Source organism: Eptatretus burgeri, chromosome 5 (genome assembly GCF_056783735.1).
Source record: "Eptatretus burgeri isolate ZD-2024b chromosome 5, Ebu_testis_v1, whole genome shotgun sequence".
Lineage (NCBI taxonomy): Eukaryota > Metazoa > Chordata > Myxini > Myxiniformes > Myxinidae > Eptatretus > Eptatretus burgeri.
In genome coordinates this window covers 91,401,504-91,424,840 of record NC_140965.1, presented here as the reverse complement: position 1 = coordinate 91,424,840, position 23,337 = coordinate 91,401,504, and the positions used below count along the sequence as shown (strand labels likewise).

General features: G+C 43.8%; 1 protein-coding gene and 2 pseudogenes across 3 annotated transcripts in view; 2 read left to right on the top strand and 1 right to left on the bottom strand.

Annotated features, from left to right (window-relative positions):
- Window positions 1-19,617, bottom strand: part of LOC147026945 (uncharacterized) — an 81,821-nt gene extending 62,204 nt beyond the window's left edge. For all 3 annotated transcript variants that reach the window (XM_085882864.1, XM_085882867.1, XM_085882866.1), the window contains exons 1-2: window positions 19,476-19,617; window positions 12,038-12,121 (exon numbers count right to left, since the gene is read on the bottom strand). In XM_085882864.1, the coding sequence (XP_085738990.1) occupies window positions 12,038-12,100 (63 nt within the window). In that variant the 5' untranslated portion in view covers window positions 12,101-12,121; window positions 19,476-19,617. The remainder of the gene's footprint in view (window positions 1-12,037; window positions 12,122-19,475) is intronic.
- On the top strand, window positions 1,198-7,703 carry LOC147026946 (uncharacterized; annotated as a pseudogene).
- LOC147026947 (uncharacterized) lies at window positions 2,391-6,537 on the top strand (annotated as a pseudogene).
- Window positions 19,618-23,337: the final 3,720 nt, after the last annotated feature.

The window sequence follows — 23,337 nt, the reverse complement described above, 5'->3', positions numbered from 1 at the left end:
TTGAGCAGGCAAGAAATGTTAAGTTGTGATGCCATCATTCAGTTCAAGCGGATTCAAGATCACAGCTGTCGAACGTTGTCACTAGAAAAAGACAAGCAGAAATGTTCAATTGTTGTTAGATCAATATAATGCAAAACAATCACGAAATAACTATGTCTTATATTAATTGTTCAGAAAGTTAAACACCCCGATGCATTCTTAAATGGAAGACATTTACAAGGGGTGATGAACAAATTAATCATTTCATTTATTTGTAAAAGACATGTATAAAAAAAAATAAAATAAAATCAGAAAACCTGTTCCCACCCTGTGTACTTAAACATCAACACAAACTGTTGCTATGGTATCAAAACAATCATGATATGAAGATACAAAAACTTCTTGCTTTCAAAAGAAAATTGATTAGTCTACTGATAATACTTTACTGTTACTTAACACACAGTTTTGCATGTTTCTTTAAAAATATCCAAGCATATATAAAACTTACTTGATCTGTTGACACAGTTCATTGATCTTCATGGCAGCCATTTTTTATCACAACTGTACTGGGGAAAAACTGCTCTGTGAAAAATTATTTTTTAACACTTTTCTCGCTATACCATGAAACCGAATTGGAACCGTGCTGCAGCTATATATATAAACACAATAAAAGCGCAATAAAAGCACATCAGCAACCTTTCAGTATCTTCATCGTATGTACCCTTGATATTATTTGGCTCAAGCTTTATAGGTCTAAACTTCAACAATTGGTCAATAATTTATTATAGTGGGGCAGCATAGCTAACCTAATGTGCATTTAGTGATAAAAGCACCAAATTTGGCACACTTGTAGAAAGACATATTATGAAGCGATTTGGATATTTGGCCACCACAGATTTAGCCTCTGAGGGCCGTGGCAGCCATTTTACAAAATGGCGGCCAGGTGACATTAAAATGGCTACCAGAGGAATTAAAATGGCTAGGGCTTCTACATTTGTGGAACGATTTCATCGTTTATGGGGTCTATGGATGCGCCTCACCGAGTACTACAAACGTATGGGAGCAGATTTTCGAAATTCGAAAATGTGAAGGGGGGGGGAACCTTTTTTTGGGAAATAATTAAAATTTTGTATAATATGCTCGTATAGTCGTAACATGGACTCTAATATATTTATGTCATTGCAGGTTGGTGATGGTTGTCGTCGCTTAATAGCAGCCATGTCCAAGAGCTTCAAGTTGGTCGACCCAGAGCGACCTGTCTCAACGTCGTCACATCCACCAACAACGAACTGGAACCTGTATATCATCTGTCAAGACGACACGAAAGAGACACTGACTCGTCCCTCACAGTCCAAGTGAACAGATGTCGGGAGCGGCTACAGTTCCCTGGTGGAAAATCTGATCAGATTCAATGAACTAAAGGAGCTACCACGTACGCTTCAGTTACGCCGGCTTGACGAAGGTCACGGAATTGAAGCAGCTATGGTTGCGAACAGTGCTGGTTATCACGAAACCTGTCGACTGAAATATAACAGGACAAAGGTACAGAGAGCCGAAAAGCGAATGCGTGTAACTGCTGATGGCAGCCATAATACTGATGCATGCAAGCGTACCAGGTCCCTCTCATCGAGCACAGATAAGTCAAGGCCCCCCCTCCTGTTTCTTCTGTGAACAACCTGCAGGCTCAGAACGGCTTAATGAGGCAGCGACCTTCACAAATGACAGGCACGTGAGGGACTGTGCGACCCTCCTTGAAGACAGTGCCCTACTTGGCAAACTCAGTGCTGGGGACATGGTGGCCCTGGAAGCTAAGTACCATGCCAAATGCTTGTCAGGGTTATATAATCGTGCCAGAGGGGCCCGATCTTCTGAAGCGCCAGGAGAAACTGAACCAGAGAAAGAGCTGTCAACAGTAGCTTTTGCTGAACTTGTGCTCTTTATTGAAGAGACCAGACAGGATGAGGAGACGGCGCCAGTGTTCAAGTTAGCAGAAGTAGCTCAATATACCGGGAGCCAGGGGCATCAAACTCATGTGAACGAGGTACCAATGTTGCACCCGATGGAATGTTGGGACCCACAGCACTAACTCTCAAACTGACCGTCTGCCGGGATCTGGTAGGTGGGTGTGGCCCCCAGGGCCTTTATAGTGACCCCTGAAAAAGGGTCTAGATCATGTATTCTAGGTACCGGCTGAAACCAATTCAGAATCGTGCGTTATGATTCCACGAATATGAAGTGACACGTGACAGACGTTTTGAGTGGTGGAAACCCGCCGGCAGACGCCCTTAAATGAACCACTTTTGTGACCCCTGAAAAGGGGTCTTGATCATGTATTCTCGGTACCGACTGAAACCAATTCAGAATTATAGTCTGGGTTTCCCCCGAGTACGAAATGACCCAGGACAGACGTTTTGAGTGGTGGAAAAACCCTGGCAGATGCCCTTAAAGGAACCATTTAGTGTGACCCCTGACGTCATGGGGGAGTTGAGGTGCCTTTTTTGCCAGCACCCCGTCACGTAAATCATGGATCCGCTCCTGTGAAACCAAGTCTATATTGCTAAAACTGTTTCCTACACCTAAAAGTGCCGACAGATGTTTGTTTAAACAAGCAAAGTCCAGTTGGTTTGTCTTTGATTAAAGATCTGGTTTCGGAGACTGCAGTTCGGCCTTGATTGTGGACACCTCGCCGTGCTAGTTGCATGTCGTTGCTTGGCAACTGAAAGTGGCACGCTTCTAAAAATACGACGGTGACCTTGGCCTCCACCCGGCCTTTTATGGCATGCCCACGCTTTGAAAATGAACGTCAGAGCACAGTATTTTCTCAGTTTTGGCGGCCACCCGGCCTTCGTCGCATTGATATAGTATGAGTAGTAGCATTGAATCTTGTTTTCGGACGAAATTCTTCCAACAATACGGAACTTCGCCATATAATTTATCATTTCAAGCATCATACGGATGCAGTAAGTATTACCTATTTGTCAATATTTTAATTTCCATTATTGCGTATAAATGACAATTTAATGAATTTACGATACCATGTACTGTTACGGACTGGCATCCCACATAAGACACACGTGTGAGTTGTTTCTGGATACAGCGTGTATACAATGTATACTGAAAAACCATTCATTATGAACGTGTTTTATTTATATTCATATTTTGATATAATGATTACGTATCCATGATGTACACGCCGGTCTGCATTTTGTCTCGTGCGGGATAATTCTAATCATATGGAGAGTTGACAGCAGAATTATGACGTCATCACACGAGACGCACTAGAAAAGCACGCACCAGGCGATTAACGCTTTGTAATGATTTATTTGTAAACTATTGTATTGCCTATTCAGAACATATAAGTATTATGATATATACTTTGTTGGAAATGACACCTTTGTGAAATCCTCCGCGCCGTCTCGACTTCGATATAAATTTACTATGTTTTTGAGAATTTACCAATACATTGAAATTTGTGATGATTTTCCAGAGTATCGATATGGACGAAACGGATCAAGCCGAAATGGTGATACCAGCTCCCAGTGTGTGTATCATATGTAAGACCAGCGGAACGGTTCCGTTAAAACCATTCGATTCCAAGTTATGGGGTTCCATTAAAAAAAGGCGGCTGAAATTCGAAGGCAGATGTCATCCGACCGCTACAGCGATGCTACATCTGAAAATTTGACACGAGTTGACGAAAGCAAAGCGGTGTACCATACACAGTGTTACAGAACATTCAATGCTGTCAAGCGTCAGTCATCTTCTGGTCCATCAGTTCATGAGCCAACGGCGAAATTACCCACGACGCGACAACGAACTTTCCTACCTGCTACTGACGAAAAAGGATTACTGAAGGGGACATGTTTATTCTGTGGGAAAGTGAGAAAGAAATGGAACGGTGTAGACGAGAAACTGTCCGAATGTTTAACAGCAGATGGTCGTGATGCAATCTTTGCTGCAGCTCCACGAAGCAACAATGAACGAGTGAAATCAGTGGTTCGTGGCGAGGTAGATATTATAGCAAAGGAAGCGCAATACCACAAATCGTGTCGTCGATTGTTCTTCAAGGAAGCGGACCAATCTGTTGAACAATCTGCCAACCCACGTACTGGTCGGAAGCTTCATGCGGAAACGTTCGAAACTATGAGAAGGTTGATTGAGACGGAAGTGATCGGAAATTGTCGAGCAATGTTGGCCAGTATGTTAATCGCGCTATATCATGCGGAATACATTGGCTGTGGCGGTGATGTAGGCATTGAGAATTACTCAGTTCAGACGTTAATGAGCAAAATCAAAGACCGATTCGGTGCGAGATTATCTATCTCTCTCTACGACAAGCGTCAGGGTAATTTATGTACAACTCGGTAATGTCTGACAATGACGCGAGAGTCAGCTTCCACGAAGATCGCGAGAAATTTGAACATCACGACAAGATTCGCGCAACCGCTCTATATCTACGATCCCTAATCCTGTCGATGCCAACATGTAAAATGCCTACACCCACGACACTACACACATTGAAAACCTGTTCAGCGGAGATACCGGAATCCATCCCTTTGTTCTTCAAAACCATGATCTGCGGGCTACGTGAGCAGAACGAGAACAAAAACATCGAACGAAAAGTGTTAGCGATGTCCTCTGATGCGGTGTATAATACTTCCAAAGGCTCGATTCGTCCTTGCAAACAGACCGTCCTCGGTTTTGGGCTAGGAACACTAACAGGATCAAAACTGGCGCTTCAAATGCTAAATCATCACGGTCATTCAATAAGCTATGATGAGGTGAAACGACTGGAAACAGAGATGGCGTATTCCGCATCAGAAGAAAACCGCGATACTCCTGACGGCCTGTCATTGAAAGCTGACCTTGGAACAGGGCTCGCGTGGGACAACTATGACGTCAATATCGAAACGTTGGACGGGAAGAACACGCTGCACGCAACGGTGGAATATGCTACCAAAATCAAGCGCCGATTGAGAACGAGCAAACAGAACATCAGCCCAATATACATGATGAAAGAAACCGGCAAAGTTTTGTCGGAGAAGAACGGGAGATTCCACCGTACTGAAGATAACGATGTTTCGGAAGACGACACCGACACTGAGCCATGGAGCGAGGAAGATAGCGAGACAGATCGATTCAACGATAGTTTGCAATAACCGAGAATTTACAGAGACAGTGCGGCGAGAGTTAACAGATACAGCAGTGTGCTACATATTATAAGTCATAGTTAACAGAGATAGCAGTGTGCTATGTATTATAATGAGAGTTGACAGAAACAGCAGCGCGCTATGTATCCTTTGTGAAAGTAGAGACAGCACTGTGCTGTATTATAAGTTGATAGATAGAGCAGTGAGCTATGTATCATAAGTGAGAGTTGATAGACAGACAGCAGTGAGCTATGTATTATAAGTGAGAGTTGATATAGACAGCAGTGAGCTATGTATTATAAGTGAGAGTTGATAGACAGCAGTGAACTATGTATTATAAGTGAGAGTTGATATAGACAGTAGTGAGCTATGTAATTAGGTGAGAGTTTACAGAGACAGTAGTGGACTGTGAGTGAGTGTTGACGACAGAGAGACCAGCGCAGTAGAAAGCGGTTTAGACAAAGCTACATGTATTTGCATGACTTGAGAATTGTTATAAACAGTTACAGCAAAGATATAAATAGCCCATACACCCATAAAGTTACACATTCTCAAGTAATCGTAATTGTTTACAAAAAACTAATATGGGAATTCATTCAAAATCTGCGATATTTCGTCGAATATTTCTGCTAATTTACTTTGATAGGGTACGAGGTGTTATTGCTATTCAGTGGTTTGAGTATTTTTTATTTTGCGGGTGTGCCCCTTTAACTGGCAGCAGACGGTTACAGAATGCAGTCGATTTGCAATATGATTATATCCTGTATTGATAGTTGACTAGAGATGATGTACTACGTCTTTTGATTACCCGAGTGGTTCTCCCACCGAAAACGTCTGCCATGGAACATTTCGTGTCACCCCAACGATTCTCAATTAGCACAATATAGTGATCCAGAGCATCTGCTCAGGGGTGGGCGTCTGCCAGGGGGTGTCCACCATTCAAAACGCCGGTCCTGGGTCATTTCCTACTCAGGGAAACCCAGACTATGATTCTGAATTGGTTTCAGCCGGTACCTAGAATACATGATATAGACCCCTTTTCAGGGGTCACAAAAGTGGTTCCTTTAAGGGCGTCTGCCGGGGGGTTTCCAGCACTCAAAACGTCTGTCATGGGTCATTTCGTACTCAGGGGAACCCAGACTATGACTCTGAATTGGTTTCAGCCGGTACCTAGAAAACATGATCTAGACCCTTTTTCAGGGTCCCTTTAAGGGCGTCTGCCGGGGGGTTTCCACCACTCAAAACGTCTGTCACGTGTCACTTCATATTCGTGGAATCGTAACACACGATTCTGAATTGGTTTCAGCCGGTACCTAGAATACATGATCTAGACCCTTTTTCAGGGGTCACTATAAAGGCCCTGGGGGCCACACCCACCTACCAGATCCCGGCAGACGGTCAGTTTGAGAGTTAGTGATGTGGGTCCCAACATACCATGAGGTGCAACATTGGTACCTCGTTCACATGGGTTCGATGCCCCTGGGTGCGGGTCTACAACTATACCAGTTAAGAATTGAACAGCTTGGCGTCAGGAGAAACACAAGGGTACATTCCACACGTCTCAAGCAGAGACTCCTTGCCCAGTTCCCTGACATGCAATCACACAGCAAGGGAAGAGACATCCTATTGGCATTTCGAGAAGATGTTGGCAATGCTATTGCTAAAGCTTGTGAAATGGACAGCGACAATGATGCTATCCATCTTGCACGTGCTGCAAAAGTTGTGCGCCGCCACATGTTTGGAGAAGCCAAGCCTTTCATTGGGTTCCCTGAAGGATGCCAGAAAGAGTCTGTGCCACAAATGCTGCTTGGCCTGGTCAGCATGGTCTTAGAGGGACCCAGCATCAAGAATCAGATGACAGACACAAGCAATGCAGCAGTTACCATTGCTCAAATTGTGAAGTTCAACAGCGTAAAACACAAGCGTATGCAAAGTACCTCACCATCCTCCACTGTACGGCACAGCCCTGTGCAAGAAACGCCTCTTCCAATATATGTGGGGATGATGTTACACGCCCACACGTGCAAGAAGGAACTGGTGGATAGGCTGGCACACGTTGGCATGAGCATCTCGTATGATCGTGTCCTCCGCCTCACAGCGCAGATGGGGAACTGTGTCTGCGAGCAGTTTCACTTGGAGCAAGTTGTCTGCCCGTCCAAGATGCGTGGAAAAGTTTTTACTACTGCTGCAGTAGACAATATAGATCACAATCCGAGTTCAACAACAGCGAAGTCCTCCTTCCATGGCACAGCTATCTCACTGATCCAACATCCCAGTTTCATGGGAGAAGGTGTGGATCGAACCATAGTCGTAACTGGAGGATCTGGGGATGCAAGCACGGTCATGAACTGCTGTCATGCAAATGTAAGAAGCGTTGTGTGAATCGTTTCAAGTGCAAAAAGGCTGCACTTGAATGTACTGCTCTGTGCCAGTGTGAGGGGGAGTGCACCCAGAACTAGACATTTCTACTTTTAATTTTGAGTTTTTCATCATATCACTGTAACATCATGTGTCATTGAAATGTATTATGTGGAATTTTGTATTTCTTGAGTAAATTATTTTGTAAATACACCATGCATTTAACTTTAAATAATTTAATAGAAGCTTCAGGGTGGGTGGATGTTTGGTCATTTTTAGATCATATTTTAGTCAGTTGTTGTTGATGATATATTTCCAGGAATGTTTATTCTTACACGCTTTTTCATTGTCATTTATTTTGCGCTTGTTATGTAATTATGTCACCTGCAGGGCTATAGGTTGGACTATAGGTTAGGTTAGGTTAGCTAGTTTAGTCCAACCGATAGCGAAACCGCCCCCCGGGCAGCTTCGCTATAGTTAGGCCTTCCTGCTGCCATGTGGGGGTCCAACCAGTTGGGTGACCCTTTACGTGGTGGCACGTACTTTCTTAAAAAAAAACCATAAATGTAGTAGGGCCCAGAGCGATTTTTCTTTTTTCTCCAACCCCTCCCCCCCCCTTAAAAAAAACGCGAAAATCGTTAACTGCTATTTTGTAGAGCCTCATTAGTCGCATATATAGGCACAGTGATAGTTGTCACCGAAGTATAAACATAGAAGCCACAGTGATTTGAAAAATTTCCCAAAAAAAAGGGTTTTCCCCCCTTCAAAATTTCTAATTTCGAAAATCTGCTCCAATACGTTTGTAGTACTCGGTGAGGTGCATACATAGACCCAATAAACGATGAAATCTTTCCACAAATGTAGAAGCCCTAGCCATTTTAATTCCTCTGGTAGCCATTTTAATGTAACCTGGCCGCCATTTTGTAAAATGGCTGCCATGGCCCAAAGAGGCTAAATCCGTGGTGGCCAAATATCCAAATCGCTTCATAATATGTCTTTCTACAAGTGTGCCAAATTTGGTGCTTTTATCACTTAGTGCACAATTCTTTTGAATATTTGAGCTGTGTGGCACCACTATTACAATTTGTCAAAATATGGTATTTGATATACCAATATTGCAATATGGACTATTTATATGGATGATATGGTTTATTTAAACATATCAGTGTATTCCTTGACCCCCAAAACATAGGGTTTGCCACTGAAATCGGGTTCATATCTCGATTTTTGGTCAAGTTACGGCCAAAAAACGGTTTTGATGGTGGCCATTTTGAATTTTACTCCTAAAAAAAAATTGCTCAAGCGTGATAAAGTGGCATCACTCGGATTTGAGTTTAGTATAGTCTATGTTACCAGACTCTGCAATAAAATTGTGAATGTACTCCAAAACACACTTTCGCTAATGGCTATACCGTGTTAATTTGTGAACAACTGTTCAAAGGGATTTCAACCAGACTTGGCGCACGTATCGGCTGTAATTCAAAGATGAACATGAATGAATTCAATTTTGGATGCAATGGGTTAAAGGTCATGTGCCATTTGACAATCATTGTTCAGACCATAACTCGAGTTTAAAATACGTGACCTTCTTCTTCAGCGGAGAGGGATGCCCACATAGCTTATCCCTAACATTACCAACATGGTGAAAAGTGAATATGACAATATAACAGCCATATTATTCGGTAATGCCAGATGCCTGGTGTTGGCGCAGTGGTTAGGGCAGCGGCTTGGGATCCAAAAGGTCCTGAGTTCAAGCCCCGTTGGGCCACTGAATTAATACACCAGGGGGTTGACTCAGCCTGTCATCCTTCCGAGGTCGGCGAAATGAGTACCAGTATACTGGGCCGGTGTATACCCCGGTTAAAATAGGTGTACCATATCCCTGTGTTGTAAGAGGCGAAAAGGGTTGCGTCAGGAAGGGCATCCGGCGTAAAACATGTGCCAAATCACTGTGCGGATCATACGGATGATCCGCTGTGGCGACCCCGAATGGGAGCAGCCGAAAGAAGAAGAAGAAGATTATTCGGTAATGCCAGGTAGAATCAGATGCAGCACGTGACCCTCGCCACAACGCCCCGCCCATGACCGATAGGATTGGTTATGAACAACCTCAGATGGCCATACCTAGCCGCAAGTGGCCTCAAAGACACGATGCAAACAAACCTCTGATGGCCGAACCATGCCGGTCATCATCAAAATGGCTTTTTAAAAGCAATTTCTCAATGGCCTCATGGTATCTGTGTCATTTCTTGTCTGACGTAGACAATTTATGCTGGTAATGGACACTACAGAAGATCTAAATATAACTCTTAAAAAAAAACTTTTGTTAACTTTTGCAAAACCAGACATTGTAGTGGGGAATGAAGGGAAGAAAAGGTATATATTTTTGCGAATTCGCGCCCGCCGGCGTGCGATCGGCCACGTGACTCGAATCGCGGCACGTCGCCCACCGGACGGACAATTCAGTCGTGACCCTCCGGGAACTATCGCCCGGAGTCAGTCACGGGTGGGCCTTTTGACCTCACCACAATTGTGCCAATTGGCCACCCGCGTAGGATAGGGTTGTTCGCAAAACTCGACCTACCTAAGTACCCACGCGGATGGTAAACTGGGCGATCGTACCTCGCCGCAGGTCGACTCCGGACACGAACTGCTTAAGCGGTCCGTTCCGTGCTAGTGATAACCGAGCGGTGTTATCGTCAGCCTCGACGGTTCCGATTAATTACCGGGCGTATTAAGCCCACTACGAACCCTTTACGTGAAGCAGGATGGAGGGTCAATAAAGAAAAGACGAAGCGAAATGGGAAAACAGTTCATACAAAGCACATTTATTACGCGACACACGGAAAGTACAGATATACAGCCAAACAGTCAAAATGCACATATAGCAATCAAAACAAAAGCAACAACGACGCAGAGTTACTACCGACTAAGCGTACACACGGCAACACTTATACAGTTCTACTTTACAGACGGCGCCAACACACATTTATTCAAAAGCAAAGGAAAGAAGCCACCCTCATAGACAAGGGCGCAGACGGGCCTGTAGGCTAACATGTGCGCGTGACCTGAAGGAGCGGCCAGGCCCGCGAGACCGGGCAGTCCTACCCGCGTCCTCATGACGCGTTGGTGGACGAGCCGCAGATGTGGCCGCGTGGCTGTGCCCCGACTCCGTGCTCCATGGCGGGTCTCGTTGGCACGACGTTTGGAGTGGGGTGGGAACAGGGCCCCCTTTTTGCACTATCTCAGCGTGGGGGAAAGGGGGAATTGTTGATGCCCTGGGGGAGGAGAATGGCTGGCTGGCTTGGGTCCCGCGACGAGACGAGCGATCCCCCGCACCGGAACCTCGTCGCTGACCGCCGTCCTTCCCGCCTCGGACCCGAGCTCCTTTGCCTCTTCCCGCAACTCTTCTCAGCCGACTCCAGAACCCAACTCGAAGACACACCGATCACTTCGCCACCCAACTCAACTCTCTGCCACACCGATGACTCGACTCACTCTGCCCTGATTCGCCTTGCGCTCGCCGTTTTATAGGCCGGCAGGAGCAGTTAATATGCAAATATCCGGATCAGGATGACATCGGGGGCGGAGCCACGCTCGCCCATTGGCGGAGGAAAGGGGCCATGAATCTCCCCTGATCCTAGAATTTGCATATATCGATTTCACACAGAAGCGCCTGGAGGCGGGGCCAAGCCGTTCCGCGCTTGCTAATTGGACGGAGGGGAAGTGGGCGTGTAGCGTTCTTGATCCGAATTCTCCCTCGGAAAGGCCGCTATTTGCGCTCGTGGCTCGGTGCGTTCGGCACCAATCTCCGAACGGGCCCGAGACAGCCCGACGCTCAGTGTTCACAGGTGGTGCGGGAATGGCCGTAGAAGGAGAGAGGTGAAGGTGGTGGAGGGTTTTCGGTGGTGGTTTGATGGTTATGGTGCCGTTTGGGAATGGCGGTGATGCGATGTTTGCGGGATTGAGTTGTGAAGGTAAAGGTCGTGGCTGTTGGCGTTGTTGTTGTTGTTGTTGTCTGAGGGTTGAGCGTGGTTGGTTCAAAATAAAGATAGAATAGAAAAAAATGTCTATCTCAAAGCATCGCAGCCCAGAAGAATCACATAAATTCCCTCCATACAATGGGTTTGGGGCTAACTACACATGTACTTAGAGATATCTTACACACGGGCCCTCAATGGTGTAATGCGAATTTCCACAGCCGTAACAATATATAACAATAATACTGCTACCATAAGGAATGAACAGGCAAATGATGTTAATAATAAAATAAAAAATAAAAAAAAACTGTTCCCTTGCCACGTTCACAAGAAATCACCAGGAAATGGCCTTAAAGTTGAATACCGTGGCATTTATGGAGAGAGGATCAGGCAAAATTAAAAATAAAAAACTTCAAGTTTCCAACTTTACAATCATCCAAATTCCTGGGGAAAATGTGGAAATTCACAAACTGATGGAAATCTGGCATTTACAATGAATGTGAAAATGCACATTGTATTTCAAGCATCATCATGCTCATGGAACCAGGAAGCTCCAAGTACGAAGCTCACCGGAGATCGAGGATTAAATCTGGGAGGATACCAGGACTGCCTCGCAGGGCAATCACCATCCATCTTCTTATATTTTTCTTTTCCCTACAAAGGCAAGCATTCATTCAACCATTACTTTAGGAGAAGGGAAAATATATGCATACAGTATTTCAAACAAACAGTTAACACTGTGCTATTTATGAAATTATTGTTGCAAACACATCGAAGAACAGAGAAACATCACAAACTAGAGGGGGAGCACTCGGTAGAGTGCAAAACCTCCGCCGCCAATACTGCTGGGTCACTTAAGTGAACCTGATATCCTATTCATTGAAGGTCAAAACGGATCAGACTCGACTGAACCACGATTGAATAAACTAAGCTAGATCGACACGCATGTAGAAATGCCAAAAAACTAAAATCGAAATTTTTTTGGAAAAAAAAAAAAGGTGCAAAATGTTTTTTTTGCTCTAACAAATTTTTTTTTTTGGGTGGGAGGGAGGTTGGAAATCACTTAAAACATGTAGAAATGCAAATATATATATATAATCGAAATTTTTTTGAAAAAAAGTTGCAAAATTTTCTCTTTTTTTCTCCAAATTTTTTTTTTTGGTTGGAAATCACTTAAAGCATGTAGAAATGCAAAAACAAAAATTCAAATATTTTTTCAAAACGGCCGCCATAGCAGCCATATTGGAATTTGGACCAAGTCTGAAATCTAATGGCATGATCCTTGGACCATACCTAATCCCCCCACCAAGTTTCGTCGAAATCCATCCAGGAGTTTTTCCATAATACTATTCACAAACAAACAAACAAACAAACAAACAAACAAACAGACAGACAGGGGTGAAAACAGTAACCTCCGTCCATCTTAGATGGCAGAGGTTAACTAGAGGGGGAGCACTCTGGAGAGTGCAAAACCTCCGCCGCCAATAGTGCTGGGTCACTCAAGTGAACCTTATATGTTATTCATTAAATATGATGTCAACAGTGCTGACAGAGTTATAGTTCTTTCCTCCAACATTTTTTTTTTTGGGGGGGGGGGGGTTGGAAATCACTTAAAACATGTAGAAATGCAAAAATAAAGAAATCGAAATTTTGTTGAAAAAAAAAGTTACAAAAAGTTTTTTTTCTCCAACAATTTTTTTTGGGGGGGGGGTTGGAAATCACTTAAAATGTATAAATGCAAAAATAAATTCCCCCTTTTTTGGGGGGTAACAATTTTGGGGAGGGGTTGGAAATCACTTAAAACATGTAAAAATGCAAAAAAAAAAAGTTTTTTTCTCTAACAATTTTGGGGGGGGGGGAGTTGAAAATCATTTAAAACGTAGAAATGCAAAAAAAAATTTTCTCCAACAATTTTTTGGGGGGGTTGGAAATCACTTAAAACCTGTAGAAATGCAAAAAAAAATTCCCTAACAATTTTTTTTTGGGGGGGTAACAATTTTTGGGGGGTTGGAAATCACTTAAAACGTAGAAATGCAAAAAAAAAAAAAATTTTTCTCTAACAATTTTTTTTGGGGGGTGGGACCAAGTCCAAAATTTAATGGCATGATCCTTGGACCATACCTAACCCCCCTCCCACCAAGTTTCGTCGAAATCCGTCGAGGAGTTTTTCCGTAATACTGTTCACAAACAAACAAACAAACAAACAGAAAGGGGGTGAAAACAGTGACCTCCATCCATCTTCGAAGATGGCGGAGGTTAACTAGAGGGGAAGCACTCGGTCGAGTGCAAAACCTCCGCCGCCAATACTGCTAGGTCACTCAAGTGAACCTGATATCCTATTCATTCAATTTGACGTCAACAGTACTCACAGAGTTATAGTTTGCAACTTTCCCTTTTACATATTCAATTCATTCATCATAACTAGATTCCTTGAGACAGAAATTGATTTTACGTGGATATATCCACCTGAAGTTCCAAAATCATCCGCAATTATAATTTTGGCATGTTTTTTTTGTTGGAAATCACTTATAACATGTAGAAATGCAAATATATATATATATATATATATATATATATATATATATATATATATATATATATATATATATATATATATATATATATATATCAAAATTTTGTTGAAAAAAAAGTTTCAAAAATTTTTTTCCTCCAACAATTTTTTTTTGGGGGGGGGGTTGGAAATCACTTAAAACATGTAGAAATGCAAAAAAAATCATTTTTTTCTCTAACTTTTTCTTGGGGGGGGGGGACCAAGTCCAAAATCTAATGGCATGATCCTTGGACCATACCTAACCCCCCCCCTCAAGTTTCGTCGAAATCCGTCGAGGAGTTTTTCCGTAATACTGTTCACAAACGAACAAACAAACAAAAAACAAACAACAAACAAACAGAAAGGGGTGAAAACAGTAACCTCCGATGGCGGAGGTTAATTAAGACACATAATGTGATCATAATATTCACAATTATAAATATTCATTTGCATATCTAATTGCTTATATACTTAGTGTACATTGCACAAAAGTCTACATCCATTTGTAAATGTAGGTACAATATCTGATTCAACTTTTTTTTCATAATTTCATATCAAGTTGTTTGGACAAATGTACCTGGATCCATTGTACAACGTGAACAGTGATTAGTTTTATAATTGCTTGGATATAATAAAATGTAAAAATGAGCAATGACAGTTACTGCAGGGCTGTGTATTAGGTTAAAGCCTAAATAAGATAGAGTTGTGCTTCATGCCTAACTTTGGAAATGATTTTGGTACACTTCTTTAAGCTTTACTAAACTGATTTATATATTGTTAGATTCCACTTAAGTCGTACTTCCTTACAATATCTATATGTTTGTTAGTAAAAATTTTATTTTTTTAAAAAAAAGTAACTTTTGGGACTGCAGAATTATTAGAAATTGATGCATTTTTTGTAAATTACTTCAAAACGTCAAACCCCACATTTATGATATTTTGCATGAATATAAAGGTTTACACAAGTATTTAGTTGGTATAGCCTGGTGTGTTGGCGCAGTGGTTAGGGCAGCGGCTTGGGATCCAAAAGGTCCTGAGTTCAAGCCCCGTTGGGCCACTGAATTAATACACCAGGGGGTTGACTCAGCCTGTCATCCCTCTGAGGTCAGCAAACTGAGTACCAGTGTACTGGGCCGGTGTATACCCCGGTTAAAATAGGTGTACCATATCCCTGTGTCGTAAGAGGCGACCAGGGTTGTGTCAGGAAGGGCATCCGCGTAAAACATGTGCCAAATCACGATGCGGATCATATGGATGATCCGCTGTGGCGACCCCTAACGGGAGCAGCCGAAGGAGGAAGAAGAAGAAGAAGAAGAAGAAGAAGAAGAAGAAGACAAGTATTTAGTTGGTATAAATTGGATGTTTTTGTGCAAATTTAATTCTATGATATGAGATTAATAATGATATAAATATTTATTACTTTTATATCATACAAAATGCAACATTGTACATTGTGCCTTTTTTCATGATTGAGATAAGTGTTGGCATCTCATTTTTAATTGGAAAAATGCATTTTTGAGCTAAAGTAAATTAACCACAAAGTTATTCTGACCATGAAACACTACTGCATGCTCATTGTGGTGTCAGCTTAGGAATTCTTGACATGGCTTCCACTTCAAAAGCACACCTATTGCTTTTATTCTACATCTTTCATCGAACATGTTTTTTTTTTAAATAATGGGCCTTTATAAAAATCGTTTAAAATAGAAGGGATAGAGAACAACTCTTGAATTTTCTACCACAGTTTAACTATGCATGTGTCTTTAAGTGACAAAAATTTACAAGAGCTGTGCAACTGTCAACGTGGTGAACACTTGGGGTAAATTTCAGTGTCATTGAGTCTGGAGCAAAGTTCAGACACCTATAGCACCCAAGATTTTGCTCCAAAAGGTTTCAGTTTTCTTGTGTAAATGATACAGTCACTAGATTATGTAAATCAGGCAACAAAATTCTTCATCTATATTCATATTTTGGCATGCCCCTTTCTTTGTTCCACCATCAGATTTTTGTTACTGCATGAAATGAAACAAGATTTGGCACATATACTAATGATATTATTGTCTTCCTTAAGAGGCCCCTCAAAATTCGTTTTGATGCATTTTCACAAACTCCAACGGATTCCATTCAAATTCGGTACGATTATGGCTTTTGGTCCAACTTAGGTCATTGGCTATAAATTTTTTCCATAACACTTCCGATATTCCAAAAAAAATCGATAAATCGATATCCCTTATGGGATTTTCCATTCAAATCCACTCAAGTTTAAGGCCTACGGGGGACGCAAATTTTCACTTTGCCCAGGGCGCTGTTTAACTCCGCTACGCCAAGCTGTTAGGGTTAGGGTTTGGGTTAGTGTTAGGGTTAGCTACCCTAACACAAACCCTAACAGCTAACCGTAACCCTAACAGCTAACCCTAACCCCCAACCGCTAACCCTAACCCCCAACCATAACCCCTAACCGCTAACAGCTATTCAGGAAATTTGCAAGAAAGCCCGGGCGTTGCCCGAGCAACGCCGGGCTTTACTACTAGTGATGAATAAACTGCCTGTTCGCAGCAATTTGAAAACTCCAATTTTTTTGACTGCATGTTACAAATCACTACTTTTGAGAGTACTTATCTTAAAAAGTATTTTAAGTGGAACATTTTTGATGTCAGATTCTGAAAGTCTCACTAATAGACACCATTTGTGTGTTTTCAGAACTCTGTTTGTAAAACTGGAATTTAGAGCCCTCCAAAAATGCTTCCGAAACAAATCTGCAACTCGCGATTACCAGAAATGAAACACCCCTAGGGTGATTGTAGGGCCATATGTCGGACACTACTTGGAATTTTGAGCTATAACTTGGCAAACCTTCCTCATATATGTTAAGGTTGCTTTGAGAATTTTTTCAGGAAAATCTGAGGGAGTCACCGCAGAATTTCATTTTTTTGGCTGATTTGACACGGAATGACCCATCGGCCAGTAAACCCGCCGCTCAAGTGTAAGGTTTGAATATCGCCCAGTAAACCGGCCGCTCAGGTATATTGAGGTTTGAATAGCAGCCAGTAAACCGGCCGCTCAGGATGATGGAGGTTTGAATTTCGGCCAGTAAACCGGCCGCTCAGGTATATGGAGGTTTGAATAGCAGTCAGTAAACCGGCCGCTCAGGAAGCTGGAGGTTTGAATTTCGGCCAGTAAACCGGCCGTTCAGGTATATGGAGGTTTGAATAGCGGCCAGTAAACCGGCCACTAGGATTTAAAGAGTGAACCAAAATCTAAACTGCTTGTTCTTGTCAACTACCCAACTCATCCACCAAGTTTTATGGTAACCCATCCAGAACGTTTTGAGATATCGTGATACATGTCGTTGTGGAGGAAAAAAATTATATTAATGTATTTTAAATTGTAACAAATGGATTTTCAGAAATGTAACTTTTATGCTGCAAATTGAATTGGCTGTCATTTCTGGCCAAAAGACTTTTGCCCTAAATGATAAGAAATGTGTTGATCTGGAGCAGAGTGACCGAGCTGATAAATGAACCTTTGCTTAAAAAATGTAGGAAGTGGCTTTTTGTCTAAAAGACACGTCTACAGTCTGGGTGAATATCCCCCAACCTCTCTCTCTCTCTTGGAAGTATAAAATATTTTGGAAGGCACATTGTTCTCAGTACAAGCACGTGAGGAAGTATAGTTTCTCAGTGGCTTGTACTCCTTGGAACTGACCAAGTACCAAGTTAGAATAAAACTCTCTGATGTAATGTAGAAGTGAATTGAATCGGGTTGGTCTAACTGTTAACTAAAGTAAGAATAAATGAAATAGAACCAAATAATATTGCAATCAAATGGGGATTCTTAAGTTCATTGTACAAGGGTGAGAAGTGTATGGTGTATAATTAGGAAATAAATTGTTTCACAAGGAAGGACTTGTGTGGACATCAGTTTTATCAGTGTCGATAGGGTTTTTGTAGGATTTTATAATCAAATCGGACAAACGTTAAACTCTGTCTGAAGTCAAATAGGATTCTACAATCGGCCAGTTAGAATCCTTCAGGAGGACAACGATCACAACAAGGTGGGTTTAAAAAATCCACATCATAAAAAAAAAATTTTGGCCAGATCTCTCAATTGTGAAGAATCACTTTAAAAACTCGACGAGCCAGATCTGGATCTTCATCCAAATCGAATCAATTTGTCGTCACACAATCAACCTGTCCACCAAGTTTTGTACGAATCCGTTAAAGCTTTTTGAGGGGAGAGAGAGATAGAGAGATAGAGAGATATAGAGAGAGAGAGAGAGACGTGAAAACATAACCTCCGTCCACCTTTGGTGGCAGAGGAAATAAAAGTAGAACGAAGAATTGGTCTCGCTGCTGAAGGCGAGTGTCGGTCTGTGTTGGCAGACAGGTAGACCAATGGATGGCATCAACAGGACGTTGATCAAGGTATGCATGCTACCTGGAATGGGAAGCAAGGAGCGGCTGACGTCACGGGCATTAACCTTTCATCAGACCGTCGGAGAGGAAAACCCTCCCCGATACCAGCTGTCAAAACACCAGCATCAGGAAAAACCACAAACTCAACAAAGGGTGGCCTTTATCTATGCCTAGCACATTTCTATTCACAAAGATCAAAAACGACATCAAAATATCTTTTGTGGCTTTAAAAATACACCTGTCGAACAGTGGTGCAGCTCAATTGACAAACGTTTGAAATGGCTTCAAAAAACCCCGTTTCCACTGAAAATGAAAAGTGATAACATGCTTTTGATGGGTGGGTGGGTGGGGGGATGGGTGGGTGGATGGGGAGGGTGGATGGATGGGTGGATGGATGGGTGGATGGATGGGTGGATGGGTGGGTGGATGGGTGGGTGGATGGGTGGGTGGATGGGTGGGTGGGTAGGTGGCTGGATGGGTAGGTGGCTGGATGGATGGGTAGGTGGCTGGATGGATGGGTAGGTGGCTGGATGGATGGGTAGGTGGCTGGATGGATGGGTAGGTGGCTGGATGGATGGGTGGGTGGGTAGGGTTTTACTAAAAAGTCCCATTCAGTTGTTTTTTTTGAAAAGTGCTCATTTGGGGGGAGTCGTGGACTTGAAAAGTGTTGCCCTTTTATTTGTAGTGGAGTGGCGTGAAAATGTTGATAATTTTGGATGGCCCCTAACCTTGGCGGGAAATGGCGCACACGCTCGTTCATACACACCTCTGGGACAAATATAAAAACAAACAAATAATTAATTAATTAAATAAATAGGATTCAAATTCCCGTTGAGAGAGAAATTTTCGGTCGTTTCGCCGGTATTCCCGGTGTAGACATGGAACACATCCCGTGGGACTAACGGCACGCTTTTACCAGGAAAGGAGGATAAAATAAACATCAAACTGTGGTATCATGCGGCACCCAAACGGACACAAAGCACGTCCATCCAAGCTTCGCATTCTACTTCTCCAAAACAATCACAAATTCATCCGAGTTTACCTTGTTTGGAAAACCACGATTTACACCACATTGAGTGAAAATTGGAACACCGTCCAAGCCGCTCACGAGCTGACACTACCGGAATCTGTTGAGAGAAGGCATATGATTGGCTGAAGCTGCTCACGTGACGGTGGATGTGTTCGTCTGCAAAATGCCTTCTTGTCAAATCATTATTTCAACCATTTCGTACATGGTGAGGAAAAAATGGGACAAATATCAACAACCTGAGTCACACAGCCCAAATATAACTGTCGCCTTTATCGTTACACCACCGATGCAGCCGGAGGAACGACACCGCCCAGCTTCGAATGCAGCTCAGCAACACGCGCTCGCATTGGTCTATTTTGAACCATCGCATCCGGATGCGATTTGATTGGTCAATTTTACAGGGTGTATCAAACGTCTTGCGGTGTAGTAGGCGGCCACATGCTCCACCACTCCACAATACCTCAACACCACATTAATCGAATCTATTCGGCCGAATGACCTCACGGTCCCAGATTTATTCTTCTGGGGATATCTCAAAGAATGTGTACACAGGAATCATCCACACACAACACAGGAGCTGAAATGTGCGATTCAACCTGAAATTGCTGTCATCAATCAAAATCTGTTGCACCGAGATTTTGATAATTTAGTGAAGGGCCTAAGACGATGCGCTGCTGCCGGTGCAGGGCCACCTTCCTCATGTTATGTACCATAAGATAATTTCATTGCAAGCTTTGAACATAAACCTCATGTGTTTCATTTCATCCCTCTCTTGCTGTTGAACAAGCTCGAATGAGCTAAGATCCTCGTCCTCTTGATGATGACGTCATAAAAACGAATATGACGTCATTGTGATGTATCAGGTTTGCGATAAATAATATATCTGTGCCAATGCCCGGCTTGATTCTCGCAAACAGAATTCAAAAAGCTTGCCTAGTTTTGGAGATAATTTTTTAGGCCATTTCCATTAGCAGAGATATTTTTACGTCATAACTTCTTTTTCGAGGAGGAATTTTCAAAATCGGAGATGGTTACTGTCTGCGCAGGGTATTGTTACATACATATGCCAAGTTTCAGGAAGTTTCGATGAAAACTGTAGGCTGTGAAACAATTAAGTCCACAAGAAGAAGATGAAGAACAACAACGTGAGTAAGACTTGGAGATCCTCCACGAGGATCTAAAAAAATTATCACTTATCCATATATGTCAGTTGGCTCTGCACCACCTTGTACGGTGTACGTGTCTAAACAGCTGTTAAGTTTCCTGTTAAGTAGCAACAGCAAGAAGAGCAAAGAAAAGGCAACGACAGTTTGAGAATGGAAGGAAAAGGAGACGAGGAGAGCAAGGAGCATCCACATGTTCTCTTGAGCTGCCATGTTCCATTTCAAGTGGTGCGGATCATTTTAAAACCGACATACCCGGTGAAGGAGGAATCGGGGATGTTATGTGTGCGAACCGGGGAAGGTTCAGTGACCCGTTTATTTCCTGATCACGACGGATCAACTACAACCCGCTGTGGATTGTCCTTTTGGGATTCAGCTTCCCTTTGTATATCATACCCTGTGAGGTATTCTTGGCCGAACACCTTCGACTTGTGCGACCTACCTGTCGGACGTTGCACTGCTGTTTTTTAAAACCGACATACCCGGTGAAGGAGGAATCGGGGATGTTATGTGTGCGAACCGGGGAAGGTTCAGTGACCCGTTTATTTCCTGATCACGACGGATCAACTACAACCCGCTGTGGATTGTCCTTTTGGGATTCAGCTTCCCTTTGTATATCATACCCTGTGAGGTATTCTTGGCCGAACACCTTCGACTTGTGCGACCTACCTGTCGGACGTTGCACTGCTGTTATCTCGGTGACGGTTTCAAAGCTGCTCCTTTATAATATACCCTCGTTGGTGTCATTTGGGGTGATTTATGCACCATTTATAGAAGACACCTGGCTGGTTGTCTGGTGCATACCCTCGGAGCTTATTTGGCCCTCCAACCTCTCTTGTCTTTCATGTAACAGATCTTCCTTTGAAGCTCGGATTTCCCGTCTCCATCATCTGTTCCCATCGTGTGCTGCCTTTTTGGCTGCTGGTTGCATCAATGGTTGGGGGTGCGGCTCTGCCGCTGATGCAGTGCCCCTATTACCAGTATACTGGTGCTCATTTTACCATCCTCGGAAGAATGACAGGCTGAGTCAACCCCCTGGTGTTAATTCAGTGTTGAAAACGGTGTTAATTAAATCATTGTTTTCTGTAAAAATAGAGATGATTCGTAATGAGCCTCACCCCCACTCTTTACTGCTCTTTGCAATTAAAAACAAAGATTGATGATTCAAAGAAAACACTCCCACCCCTCCAGTCCTCCACCCTTCTCAACATTTGTCCACATGTAAAATAGTTCTCACCCACCTCCCCACTCAAACCCTCACCCACCTCCCCACTCAAACCCTCACCCACCCCCCAACCGAAACCCTCACCCCCTCCTCACTCCCCCACCCAAATCCTCACACCACCCCCACCCAAACCCTCACCTACTCCCCCAATCCAAATCCTCACCGCACCCTCCCCACTCAAACTCTCACCTCCTCCTCACTCCCCACCCAAACCCTCACACCACCCCACCCAAACCCTCACCTACTCCCCAACCCAAACCCTCACCCACCTTCCCCACTCGAACTCTCAATCACACCCCAACCCAAACCCTCACCTCCCTCCTCACTCCCCCCCCCAAACCCTCACCCACCCTCCCCACTCAAACCCTCACCCACCCCCCAACCCAAATCCTCACCCCTCCTCACTCCCCACCCAAACCCTCACACCACCCCCACCCAAACCCTCACACCACCCCCACCCAAACCCTCATCCACCTTCCCCACTCAAACCCTCACACACACCCCAACCCAAGCCCTCACCTCCCTCCTCACTCCCCCACTCAAATCCTCACCCACCCTCCCCACTCAAACCCTCACCCATCCTCCCCACTCAAACCCTCATCCACCCCCCAACCCAAATCCTCACCCCTCCTCACTCCCCCACTCAAATCCTCACCCACCCTCCCCACTCAAACCCTCACCCATCCTCCCCACTCAAACCCTCATCCACCCCCAACCCAAATCCTCACCCCTCCTCACTCCCCCACCCAAACCCTCACACCCTCCTCACTCCCCCACCCAAACCCTCATCCACCTTCCCCACTCAAACCCTCACACACACCCCAACCCAAGCCCTCACCTCCCTCCTCACTCCCCCACTCAAATCCTCACCCACCCTCCCCACTCAAACCCTCACCCATCCTCCCCACTCAAACCCTCATCCACCCCCCAACCCAAATCCTCACCCCTCCTCACTCCCCCACCCAAACCCTCACACCCTCCTCACTCCCCCACCCAAACCCTCACACCCTCCTCACTCCCCCACCCAAACCCTCACACCGCCCCCACCCAAATCCTCACCTACTCCCCCAACCCTCACCCTCACTCACCCTCCCCACGCAATCCTCAAAAAAGAAAACCAAAAAGTACTCGATTCCATCGATTACAAGAAAAAGAGTATACTGTACTCCGAATCGAATCGATTCCAAAATTCCAGGAATCGCCTGATCACTAATATTTAACCAACATGAGACTTTGCGTGGAGCTGCCTGACGATTCGAACCTTGCTGTTACGGATTGTACCGTCATGGATGAGAACACAGATTAAAATGTATGAACCTGTTTTAAACGCGCACACTCGTGTTCCGCACGATGTTTTACAGAGCACTTTTTATTCTCGCTGGCGGTAAACAAACTACCGTTTGAATTATATCCCGTCGAGCGACGGCGAATTGAAATGGTTACCATGGTGATTTTGTAATTTAATCGTCCGGTCGTCCTTCGATCT